Source organism: Stomoxys calcitrans, chromosome 1 (assembly GCF_963082655.1).
Source record: "Stomoxys calcitrans chromosome 1, idStoCalc2.1, whole genome shotgun sequence".
Lineage (NCBI taxonomy): Eukaryota > Metazoa > Arthropoda > Insecta > Diptera > Muscidae > Stomoxys > Stomoxys calcitrans.
Window position 1 is genome coordinate 52892454 of NC_081552.1, and position 13111 is coordinate 52905564.

The 13111-nt window shown below is 33.6% G+C and overlaps 2 protein-coding genes across 8 annotated transcripts in view; one reads left to right on the top strand and one right to left on the bottom strand.

The window, feature by feature from the left end:
• The window catches only part of LOC106092403 (uncharacterized), a 166615-nt gene that overhangs the window by 138100 nt on the left and 15404 nt on the right, over window positions 1-13111 (top strand). The window lies entirely within an intron of this gene.
• Window positions 1656-9652, bottom strand: LOC106090093 (uncharacterized). 3 transcript variants are annotated; one of them, XM_013256174.2, is made up of 4 exons: window positions 9543-9652; window positions 8796-8957; window positions 6850-8615; window positions 4575-6789 (listed from the first exon to the last, which is right to left on the bottom strand). In XM_013256174.2, exons 3-4 carry the CDS (start codon window positions 8545-8547, stop codon window positions 4906-4908), a joined length of 3582 nt encoding a protein of 1193 aa, XP_013111628.2. In that variant the 5' UTR covers window positions 8548-8615; window positions 8796-8957; window positions 9543-9652; the 3' UTR covers window positions 4575-4905. The 3 variants fall into 3 exon arrangements, 2 of the variants coding, with proteins under 2 accessions (XP_013111628.2, XP_013111630.2); XR_001221751.2 differs by lacking the exons at window positions 8796-8957; window positions 9543-9652 and adding an exon at window positions 1656-2994 and having other exon boundaries at window positions 4840-6789; window positions 6850-8708; XM_013256176.2 differs by lacking the exons at window positions 8796-8957; window positions 9543-9652 and adding an exon at window positions 8730-8745.

A 13111-nucleotide genomic window follows, 5' to 3' on the forward strand; every position in this document is an offset into this window, starting at 1 on the left:
ACATGAAAATGAACAACATCTACCCGGCCTTTGTAAAAAATATGAATTTATTGCATTTTTTTTAACACAAACGTGAATTTATAAATAAAAAAAAAGCATGGTTACATTGCTTTTGTTGTGCTTGTCGTTCTCTGATTCTGAAAAGGACGATAACTTTGTCCGTATTCGCAGAGAAATGATAGATAAAAATAATCCAATGTCATTGCCGAATAAAGCGTACATAAATAATCTAAATAAAACGTTTATATTATTAGTAACAAATGCATGTTATTTCGATTTACCGGTTAGCTAACAAATGACCACATTTTTTTTTGTTTGAAAATATTTTTCATTGATTCAAAGTACGAAAGTATGTGGAAATATTCCATTCGCTTTTACGCTATATGACCACATGTACCATTATCATTTGTTCTGAGGCCCATTCCTGTACACTGTATTTCTTCAGCGCATCCAAACGGGAATATTTTGTAGTCCTTACGTTGCTCTTAAAAGGGACCCCTAAATAAAAAAGTCAGTCGGATTGGCATGTGGCAAATTGGACAGCCACACTGTGGACCAAATGAACATGTTTTTTGTTTGCCATTCTTGGTTTATACGTGCTAAAGCACGGTGCCGAGTCTCATTGGTACGTCCATGGTCTGTGACCGAAATATTTGCTTGCCCACGGCTCCAAATCAGCGACCAACATGTTTTAACGATAATAAATTGCATTTAGTTTGATTGGAACTAAACTTCAAAGGGCTCATGTCCACCGCTGTACCACCAAAGCTGCAATGGGCCGTTCTTTACATTTCTATCATTTGTTCTTTGGATGTTGCCTTCCCTTGGCAACAATTTTTTTTTTACCAAATTCGGAAGGCCATGAATTGAGTTATTTCAACCGTTTGAAGCCCATTTATTTTGCATAAATTATTCCTAAATTCATATTATAATAACATTCAGTAACCTAAATTTTTACTTTTGTTTTAATTATTAATAACAATTCTATTCGATTGCTCCAGAACTCACGACTGGATTTCGAACAGCTGATACTCGATTATGCTCTCGTTAACGAATGACATAATCTCGAATGCCCCTGACTTGCATAGGACAGTGACAGGCAAAAGGAGAACAACAGCCAAAGTAAAATGCATAATTGGACATAAAGTTGGAAGCCTTTTCTTGAAAAAATATCTTGCCGCAATAAATTTAGGGGTTAATTGATACAATTGTTGCTTTGTAGACAGTTTGGTCAATAGCTTTGGCAATTTTGTCTTAAGCACAAAGTTGACTTTTGCCCAAATTACTGTTGAATTTTTCCAATTTAAAAACTTGATGTCTCATTTTTAGCATGATTTTTTGAAAATAGACGAACATTCGATGTTTACGATGGGTAAATTGCCTAGGGCAATCTATTCAAATAGAATTATTGGATAACGGATGCCATAGTCCAAACAATGCGATACTCGATCGTAATAAATCGATTAGGGATGCGGGTATTAGACCCCTGATGTTTTCGCCATGCGTTCAGCGTCAAAGGTGGACATGTTAACTTCTGAACTACGGTGGTCCCACCGATTTCTTAATTCCCCCCTCCAATTAATTCAAACAATATTTTCATATATTTTTTTTAGAGAATGTAAAAAATATATATATTTCATATACGATTTTATAATGATACTTAATAGAATAAATTAAAAATGTAATTTTAAATGAGTTGTTTTCCATTAAATTGAAAGTGAGGTGTGTTTGGAAGAGTACAAGTAGTAGTAGTATATGATTATGGTAAAAAATTCAAAACAAACTCCCTTTTAAGTAGATCAAGTAGTAGTGTCTTTTTAGAAAATTAAATATAATTTTTTTCTTTTTTATTTTATAACTTAATTTTATCCATTAAAAAAAAAAACTTATAACTAAATGGGTGTGGAAAGAAAAATAATTGTTTAATACATAAATATTTTGTTTTTAATAATTCATTTATAATTTAAAGCAAAATTAATATAAATATATAAAAACCCAAGATTGTTTTCTTAAAAAAAATAAACTAAAGTTATTAGGTGTGCGTTTGGGTGAAATAATTTTGTTGTTCAATAATTAAAAAAAAGCAAAAGTAATTCAGCTTTAAATGGAATAATTAATGCAGTAAAAAATAATTTTTGAGTATATTTTTGCCAATATTGGCATGCTGAACGTTTCATGTTTAATATTCAATTATTATTAAAAAATTTTAAATTGTTTTATATAATTCTGAAAACAATTTTTTCGTTTTTTTTTCTTAAGGATTTTAAATCCTTATCACTAACTTATTAGCTGTTGTTATATATAAAATAATTTTATTTTTATTTTCATTTTCGTTTTTTTTTTTTTATAAAAATTGAACCTGGTTTTGTTTTGCAAAGGTTTTAAGTCTTATGAGTCTTTTTGTGGGTTTTGTTTGTTTTCTTGTTTTTCTTTTTTTGGCAATAAGAAAACTTTCTTAATGATTAAAACTACATTTCATTCAAGGTAAATGATATATCAAAAATATATATACCTATATAAAGTTTTGTAAATATTTTTAACAATGTTGTTGTGTTCTTTTTAGATTTTTATTATAACAAAAGTTTTTTACTCGTAGTAATATCATTTATTTTGTTTTTTTTTAAAGTTCGCATTGCTGCCATTTATTTTAAGGCTGTTTAGAATTTTTTTTTTTCGGTCAAATAGGTTTTTTTACTTCATATGGTTTTTGGGCAAGTTGGGTATTTCCTCAAATTTTCTTCTTAATTATGTTGTTTAGTTTAATTCTATACAAAGGCCTTATAAACGACAATTCCTAAAGGGGATGTGGCCAATAGGACCATAGTTGAGATAGTATACAAGAAAATCAAGCATGCTGCGAGGTTATATTAGTAAAGGTAAGATGGTTCAATTCAAACAGACCCAGCCACCATAAAAATGTCAAGAGGTTTATAGGATATTTACAGTGAAGTTATGCATGAGAAGAATTTGATAACGGAAATAAAATCTTGAAACCTGAAAATTTAAGCAAGAATTGGGAAATAGCTTTAATTCGATTTTTTGCTTTAAAAAGACGCAGTTTAAAAAGCTTAAATCCTACAAGAGGAGGCAATTCTTTTATACAGAAAAAAAATAATTTACTATAAAAATACGAATATGACCATTGTTAATTCAAAAAATTGGTTGTTAACAATTTTCTCTAAAGAAACATTATTTCCCTTAAGAAAAAAATTACTGTCAAGAAAAAATTATAAAATTAAATCAAAAAAAAAAATCCATAAATTTTTTCCTGAAGACGAACTTTTTAAGAATTTTTCTGAAAAAGAATTTCCTCTAAAGAAAAGAAATTTTAAAAAAATTTAGGAAAAGAAAAAAATAAAAAAAATTTCTCTTCAGAAAAGATTTTTAAGAAATTTTCTTCAAAGAAAAAATTTTGAAGAAATCTTCTCTAAAAATAAAAAGAATGTTCTTTAAAGAGAAAATTTAAACACAATTTCCTCTAAAAAAAAATGAATAAAAGTTTTCTCTAAACCAAATATTTCCAAAAAATGTTCTCTAAAGGCAAAATTTCTAAAAAATTTACTCTAAGAATATTTCTACAAATTTCTTTAAGAAAGAATATCAAAGAAATTTCCGCAAAATTTATTCTAAAGGAATTTTCTCCAAAGAAAACATTTCTTCTTTAAAGAAATTTTCTCAAAATATTCTTTCTCTAAATTTCCTCAAAATATTCTTTCTCTAAATTTCCTCAAAATATTCTTTTCTCTGAACTTCTAAGAAATTTTCTGTAAGAAATATTCTCTAAGCAAAAATAAAAATTTTTGCTTAGAGAATATTTCTTAATGAATTTTTTCTAAGAAAAAAATTTTAAAAAATTTTCTCTAAAGAAAAAATTTCTCATAAATTTTCCTTAAAGAAAAAATTTCTAATAAATTTTCCTTAAAAAAAAACTTTCTAGGAAACTTTCTCTAAAGAAATTTTATCTGTAAAGATCATTATTTAAAACTTTAATTGAAAAGACAAATTTTCTCTATAGAAAAAATTTTAATGACACTTGCTCTAAAAATAATTTCTAAGAAATTTTCTTTAAAGAAACAATTTTTAAGACATTTTTTTGTAAAGAGAAATCTAAAAACAAAATCCATAAGAAAAAATTTCAAAGTGATTCCCTCCAAAACAAATTCTCTTTCAAATTTACTCTATAGAAAAAATTCCTCTTAAATTTTCTTTAAAGAAAAAAATTAAAATCAAATTTCTCTGAAGAACAAATTTAAAAACAATTTCCTCTAAAAAAAATTTTCTCTAAGAAAAAAATTTTAAGAAATATCCTCTTATGAAAAAATTTGTAAGCAATTTTCTCTAAAGAAAAAATATTTAAGAGATTTTTTCTAAAAAATTCAAAAAATCCTCTAAGAACATTTCTAAAAATTCCTCTAAAGAAAACAATTCAAAGAAATTTCCTCAAAATAAAGAAAATTTGTTTATGAAATTTTCTCCAAGGAAAAACTTTCTAAAGAAAACATTTTTGAGAAATTTTCATTAAGGAAAAATTGTTTAAGAAATTCTTACAAATGATGTCTTTAAGAGGACTTTTTTTTTTAAAATTTTCTCTTTAAGAAAAAATGTCTCAAACTATGACCATTTTAGATTACAGCAATTGTAATTGAAAAATCTTTTTTTTTTTAATTTATTTTTCCTGTGTGTGTTCCCCGTCCATAGGAATTTAAAAGCCTGACTTTGTCGCCCAATAACATTTATCGCGTAGCCAATCCATATCAACGCCTAAACTACTAATTCAAAAGTAGGAAAGTTTCCCCTTGAAAAAAAAAAATAAACAAATGTATATATATCATTGCTTACCTTAATCGTTACCTAAAAATACAAGGATTTTTGTTACATAATCCCTTATTTCATTTAAAATCTTTCTTAGGCTTCAGCCTTTTGACCAACTACGGTGAAATAACTGGTTATCTTTCTTTCTTTTTTAACATTATTCGCTGGTGGCGTTGTTGCCGTAGTGGTCAATTGTAAATTGGACATGCCGGTATTTTCTTTTTCTGCGGGTGTGGCATTGGCGGGAACATTTTCGACCTGCATGGAAACTGTAACCGACATCACCTGTTGTATGCCCAACGAAGTATTTTGCGATACCACTTGGGTGGTAGTGCTATTGGGTGTTATGGTCAATGGAACCATAGTTGTTGTTGTGGTTGCTGTTGCTGATGGTGGTGATGGTGATGATGACGATGACGATGACTTTTGTCTGGCTGCTTTGGTGAAGGGGTTATCCAATAAAATACTTGCAGGTGAAGGCATTGCCCTTAACGATACCGAGGTGGGAGAGTTTATTTCCGAAATTATAAACGACTCATTATGTTCATTGGTCGTTGTGGTGGTGGTGTTGGTAGTGACATTAGTGTTGCTTGTATTGGTTATAGGCATGCCAGCCATAACTGTGGCATCTTCCATATCACTTACATTGTTCGAATGCTCCTCAGCTGGTATATCCTTCTCATCCGTTTTTATTTGCTGCAATAATTGTTGCTGCAACTCCTCTATCAACTTTTTTTGCTTGGCCAATTCCTCTTTCAAAGCCCTGGGCTTGGGCCCCGGTTTCTTTTTGCCATTTTCCGATATGTGATCCCGTTCTATGTGTGCTCTTACATTGAATTTCGATGAATAGGCCCGATTGCATATTTCACATTTGAAGGGCTTTTCGCCGGTGTGGGAACGCATATGAACCGTACGATCAATGTTACGCAAAAACTTCTTGTCACAATGTTCACATTTGTAGGTGCGGGAAGCTTCACCCATATGAGATTTCTTATGAACGCTGAGATTTTGATTGGCCCTAAAACATTTGTGGCATATGTCACAGACATAGGGTTTCTCGCCTGTATGGACACGCACATGAATCTTCAAATCGGAATTTCTTACAAAGGCCTTGGGACACATGGTACAATGGAAACGACGATCGTTGGTATGATGTCGCATGTGTAAATTCAGGTCCTGCTTGGTGCAACAACCCAATTGGCATACCTCGCATATGAATTTCTTTTCTTTGGAATGTCGAAGTTTGTGTTCATTCAGTTGCATGCGTATGCGGAAACTCTTGCCGCACTCATCGCAGACAAAAGGCTTCTCGCCGGTGTGCAGACGTTTGTGTTCTACCAGGCGCACATTCTTCCTAAACGAACGAGGACACTGGTCACAGGCGAACCTTCGCTCACCCAAATGATTGATGATGGGCTTAATATCTTCTGGGGAATCGGGACCATTGTTGTTGAGTAATTGTGGCTTGCTCAGGTTAACCTCAGAGCCTATAATTTGTGCGGTGGAATTAGAGAAGATATTGCTTAAGGTTGTGGGAATGGAGCAAACATTTTCTATTCGCACTTCTTGGGCGCCATTATTCATTTCATTTTGTATTTGTTCTATTATTTCGGCCACCGGGTCCTCAAGGAATTCTTCATCTCGGTCAGAAAGCCCACTCGTATTAATTTCAGGTTTTGTGAATGTTGGGGGTAGTGAAGGTGTCGTTAAGGGTACGGTTTCCGGTTTCTCGATTTTTGTTTTCGCTACAGGTTTCCGTTTTCTTTTAGGTACCTTAGTTGCAGTTGTGGCTTTCTTCTTAGAGCTGTTTTTAGTTTTTTCCTTAACGTTGGCTTCTGGAATAGTTTCTGTTTCCTTAGTTGTTTCCGTGACCGCTGGTGGACCTTCTTTTTCATCTGATTTTTCAATGTCCTTTATTGCGACTGGAGATTTACGTTTTTGAGTCGAGTTTTCAGATTCCTTCTTATCTGTTGGGCTCTGAAAGAAAAAAAATACTATTAGAATTATAACTTTAGGGTTATACGTAGCACTACTAACCTCTGTTGTTTTTCGTGTGTTTCTTCGCGGTCGTTTTTGAGGTGATTTTTTGTTTTCTCTACATTCTGTGGAAGATCGTCTTTTGCGCTGTTCTTTTGGCGGAGAAGGTGGTCTTTGCTCTACTTCAATTTCTTGAACAATTATGGTTTCTTTAACAGTATCGCCAACTGCTATAGAAGGCATAGAACTTGTCAGTGACTCGGCGGCAATTTGCTGTATAGGCCCGGCTTCCTCTGTTGTTATGAGTACTGGTATCTCAGCTACTGTTACCCCTGAATCATGTATTTGTATGGAAGAAATAACTTCACTTTCCATGGGAATTTCATGGGGCACTATCACTTCTTCAGAGCCTTGTGTTGTCTCCTCTTCGATTTCGTTGGTGCTTATGTTTAAGGGAATTTCAGCTGGTATGGTAACCATAGCAGCCTCGGTAGCCGGTGTCACCGCAGCTCTTTCCACTACCTCGGTTATTATGAAAACTTCTTCCTTTATTTCGGTTTTGGGTACAACATTCACCTCATTGCAAGCCTTGGTGCCGTCAAAGACATCGTGCTGTTGCCGCAAATGCTTCTCAAATAGTTCCACATTTGCATATTTGGTCTCACAGTGACCACATATGAGGAATAGCTTGCGATGATTTAGCACAAAAACATTACCACATGACTCCAAGGAATGTTCAGATTGTGTATCGAGGGAGAGAGCAACAGGTGGCAAAGTTGTCTCGGCTGTTGTTTGCAGAGGTTCCTTCTTCACTGCCCTCAATGTTTGTTGTTGTAGTGCCTTGGTCGGCAAATGATTGAAGGCTCTGTTCTTGTTGCGCAAATTGCGTGGGGAATTTTCCTTTTCCTGATCTTCATCCTGTGTTTGGAAGAGATGATGCGTTTCGTGTAAGTGGCGACTGAGATTCTCCAGAGTTTCATATTTCAAATCACAAAATTCACAGCTGAAAATGAGTTTCTGTTGTCGTTGAAAGACGTAAATGTTACCACAGGATTCTGTTTCGGCGGATTCCGAGGAAGCTATAGAAGAACCCACACTGCAAGTGGAATTGTTGCTTTGTCTGCGACAGTTAACGACTTGTCGTAGGTCGCCGACGCCAGCACTACCATCGCCACTAGTGGTTGTGGTGTCTGGTGGATTATTTTCCTTTTTATTATTTGTGCGTGGCGATGTTCGCTGTTGTTGCGTTTGTGGCGTTGGTGTGTTAGCAGTAACAGAGTCGCCGCTTTTGGTTGTCTCCTTTTCATTTGCAGGCAGTTGTTGTTGTTTATTGTTTTTAGTTTCGTTGATTTCGCCATTCAATTTATTGGGGCTGGTCTTGCTGCTGGCTGTTGCAGTAGAGTTGCTTGAGGAAGACTGGCTGCTGATGCTATTTCGGCTTGCCGTACGGCTTGTTTTAGAATCCTGCGACTTTTTTCTCGCTGCCCTCTTTTCGGGGAATCGGATGCGTTGTGCTTCCAATTCGGCTTCTTCATCACTGCTCATTAACATGGTGACCTCTTGTTCGACTTCAAAGACTTCGCTGTCACTCTCCTCATCATCCTCCTCCAAATCCTCATCATCATCTTCGTCCTCCGAGTCAATTTCATCGTCATCCTTTACATGTTCGTCTGTACCATTGCCTGCGTTATTATTCCCTGCTGCCTCGATTACATCTTCCATTTTGATGGGCACATGCTCCAGCAAAGTGTTAATCATTGTTTTTTGTTTTTCAGCAAATCTTAAACGTTAATGTTTTGTTTAAACACCACCACGAACACTTGAGGCTTTTGAAAAAACAACAAAATTATTAAAAAAAAACTAAAAATAATGAAAAATAAAGACGCCGATCCGATCCGATTCGTGGAGATTAAATGAAATGTTTGTTGGTTGTTGCATACACACTCTCTGTACAAACGCACACTCAGCCAAAATGCCAAAACTCTCTCGCATACTAGCGCACTCACCACTCGGCTTTGTTGGTGTTTGTGCAATTTTTTGCGATTAACATCCACTCACAATCCACTGTTGAGTGGTTGCATACGCTGTGTAGTGGGTAAATAACTAACAGAGTTGTATTTGATTGTAACGATAGCTTGAACCGTTAATTGATGTGTTGAGAAAAGTAACTGAAAAAAAAATTTTATTCTCTTCTTATTAAGAATGTAGTCAAGAAATGATAGTATATAAAAATAAGAAAATATAATAAGATTAATAAAAAAATGATGCAATTTTCTTTTTTGTTTGTTATATGAGCAATAATATTAAAATTTTTTTAATAATAATTTTTTAGATTGCCTAAGAATATTTTATTTTAAAAACATGTCATTTTAAAATGAGATTAACGATTGAGAGGGTAATATAATTAACACCTCATAACTGCACTGATATTTGCTGAAAGTATTTTCAAATTTTGGTAGCAGTAGAGGTTAGTAAGACCGCATTTGAAACTGAACGCCTGGGTTCGAATCCTGGCACGAACATCAGAACCCATTTTTCAGCTGTGGTTTTCCCCTTCTAATGCTGGTGACATTTGTGAGTTACTATGCCTTGCACGCCATGTAAAACTTCTTTCAAATAGGTGTCGCACTGCGGCACGCTGTTCGGAATCGGCTATAAAAGGGTTGTTCCTCATCATCGAGATATGAGAAGTTTGCCCCTGTTCCTCAAAGAAATGTTCATGGGCAAAATTGCATTTGCAAAAATGAACATACCTTTAATGTAGGGTGACCCACGTTCCATAATCGCCACGAGTACCACCTAAACCGCCTCAGAATAATAAAGTTCGGGGGCTCAATTCTCTTTTTATGAAAATATGAATAAAAAATATTTTCGTTTTCCTATGAAAACATGCTGACAAAATGTTTTTTTTTTGTTTCTGTGTTTACCCTAAACAGGAATTAGATATGCTATGAAAACGGAAAAAAACTTTTCATTTTGTATTTTCATGGAAAGAGAAACATATGCCATTATTTGCCATACGTTCTAAAATTTTATATTAAAAATTTTTAATTTTTATATTGTAGAAATTATGCTTACAATAGAAACATAAACAAAGGAAATATATTGGTGATACTTTTGCAAAAAAATAAATTATTTGTTCCCATTGTTGTTTTTGTTTTACCTTTCCTTTAAATTTTCATTCCATATTTTGGCAACATTTAGATATTCCCACCGTTTTCACTCCCACTTAAGGCAACGCTGTAGGGAGTGATCACACAACAACTTAATTTTCTGGCTTACTTGTCTGACAGTTGTAGCAGGGTTGAAGAGTTAGGGAGAGACAGAGTAAGCAGTAAAGCCATATGTATAAATCTCAACAAACCGGTTGTTATATGAAGTCAAACGAAACTCAAATATAAAAAAAAAAACAATAATGGTGCCAATAAAACGGTATCCTATGATAGGGATGATGAAAGTGTTTCTTTGGTATTGAGAAAAAACGAAATCAACTTTAAATGTGAATTCATACACACACATATATATATATGCATGTATACTTTTGTATGTATGAAATAAGTACAGCATACGTGAGAATATCAAAAGCACGGTAAATACTAAATTTTTTAACATCTTGCCATAAAAATAGGCAAAATACACCAACATTTTATGCTTTTGACGACTACTTTGTTACAGGTGTGGAGGGTTTTTTATCCGCTGTAAAAAAAAAGCCGCGAATAATAAAATTTCTACTGTGCGTATACATGACAAATTGCTAATACGCCTTGTAGTGAAAAGGGTTAATGGATGGAATGAATCAAATGTTTCGAAAGCTTCAAAAATCGTATTGTTGTGCTACTCATTAAGGTCAATGATCTTTCTAGGAGACATTTGTAAAATATAAGTCATCGGTGTACATTTTTTTACACTTAAAGAAATCTGTTCGTAAAAATGTATGAGGAGTATTTTCTTTATTTTGATGTTTTATTTTATTTTAGTTTTTATTTTTATTTATGCTGTTTTTATTTGATTAACTTTATTTTTAATTTTATTTTTGTATGTTTTATGTATTAATATAATTTAACTTAATTTAAAATGCTTTATTTGAATTTAATATTTTTATTTTATTTTGTTTTATTTTATTTATTTAAAGTTTTTATAGATACGAACACCTAGAGGTTACATGTAATTATTTTTACTTTACTTACTTTAATTAGTTATAACAGAACATTTGTTCCACTAGCCGGACGTAGAATAGCTTTCCAAGCACCTTGATCTTCTCATTTCATAATTTGACATCAAGTTTCGAGGTGTCTCTCACCACTTGATCTTTCCATTGGGCTTTTGGTCGTCCCGGTTTGCGGAGCTTCTTCATCCAATCTGACAACATGACCTAGCCAACGCAGCCGTTGTATTTTGATGCGTATAACTATGCTATCGTTGTCATACAGCTCGCGGTTCATACGACGCATATTAGTTAGTGCAGACACTAACGCAAACCGGTCCACATATCTTACGAAGAATCTTTCTCTCAAACACTCCAAGCACTTTCTGATCTGCTTTCACAAGTACCCATGATTCAGAACCATATAACTACACGGATAGTAATAGTGTTTCTAAAGCAAATTGCAAATTTTGTTCATGAACATTCCACTAAGGAGCAGGGGCAAACTTCTCACATATCAATGAGTCCGAACGGCGTGCCGCAGTGCGACACCTCTTTGGAGAGAAGTTATTCATGGCATGGTAGCTCGCAAACGTTGCCAGCATTAGGAGGGGAGAACCACCGTTGAAAATTTTTTCTGATGGTCTCGCCAGGATTCGAACCCAGGCGTTCAGCGTCATAGGCGGACATGCTAACCTCTGCGCTACGGTGGCCTCCCAAGGTCTCTAAAGTGTAATTATTTTTGTTCTATTATTTTATGTATACTATTTTATTTAACTGTATTTTATTACTAGATCGTTCATTTTTCAATTTTAATTGAGTGCTTTTCAACTTCTTACTGTACATTCTTTATTCTTTTTATACCCTTACCACTGCGTGCATTGGGATAATGCAACAGAGTTACAAAAACAGGATTCAAAAAAATAACCACCGCATGCACATACAAACGCCTCAATACATTTAAGGGAAGGAGAGGAATATTGTATGGCTATGCATTTACTGAGCATTTCATTGCTTGACATTGCTAATTATTGTAGTTATTTTTAGAATATTCAAAAAATAGACGCCCTGGCTTCACAATATTTCTTTGACAGTGCAATTCCAAGTGCATAACCTACAAAGTGTTAAATTCCAATAGATAAATAATTGTTTATAATAAAATGTTATTGCACTCTACAATGTAATACAATATCTGTCTATTCATATATTCGAGATTTGAATAGCCACTCAAATTATTAGATTCAAATTTCTGTATACAAAAAGGCAGCCGCTTGAAATATGGTCCATTTTACTGAATTATATGGACTTACAAACACACACAAAGGCAATTACATACCATTGTTCGTAAACAAAGAAAATAAATGCTGTGATTTCTTTTACAGCCGATAAATATGGTGATTTTCTTTGATGTCAGAGATTTTGTGGCTTTGTAATTTGTGTTTGTGGTGCCGTTATTTCCATATGTGGACTGTTTGTCAAATGTACATTGTGGTTGTATTTGTTGCTGCTAGTTCTTACACACTACTAGTTTTTTGTTGGTGGCTTTCGAAAATGACATTTAAGTGGAGAACAGCGAAGAATACAGAGAGAACAGTTTGAAGGCAATGGCCTGTGCAATGCATACACTAAACCACCAAATTGTTTTTGCAACACATGCAGCTAATGACATGAAGCCAGCAATGTCTTCAAAATGAAGGAATATGAGTTAAGCAAAGTAAGAGGGATGAAATTGAATGTTAAAAAACAAAGAGGGGGTATTTTTAAGATTTGTGGTTTTCAAGAGTTGCCTTATGATAAAAATAATTTCGGTCAGCTGACCGCCGCACCTTGCTCGAATTAATTCAAGCCGAGAGGTTCAATTATCGCCCATTTTGCAGCATTTTGTCTATTCATTATGAGTAAGTCCATTCAACTATTTACAATGAAAACCACGCGTCTAAAAACATGATCTCTCTACATAGGCTCTTTTATGAAGGAATCAAGTTTTATATCGAAAGAAAATTATTGAATTACAAAGAAAATGCTAAAATTTCCTTTGCCAATCTTACACCAATGAAAATTTCGCTAGCTATCTTTAATCGTTATCCTTGCAAGCCACAGGACTTTTTGTTGAAATGTTACAAAATATAATGTAGGAACATTTAAACATCTTTATGTAATGAAATTTTTATACAAAAA

What these genes read in the sequence shown, in the direction of transcription:
- LOC106090093 (XM_013256174.2), bottom strand. Translation starts at nt 8,547, where the DNA reads ATGATTAACACTTTGCTGGAGCATGTGCCCATCAAAATGGAAGATGTA. An exon ending in ACACACGAAAAACAACAGAG is followed by an intron (nt 6,790 to 6,849) that starts GTTAGTAGTGCT and finishes TTTTTCTTTCAG; the next exon opens with AGCCCAACAGATAAGAAGGA.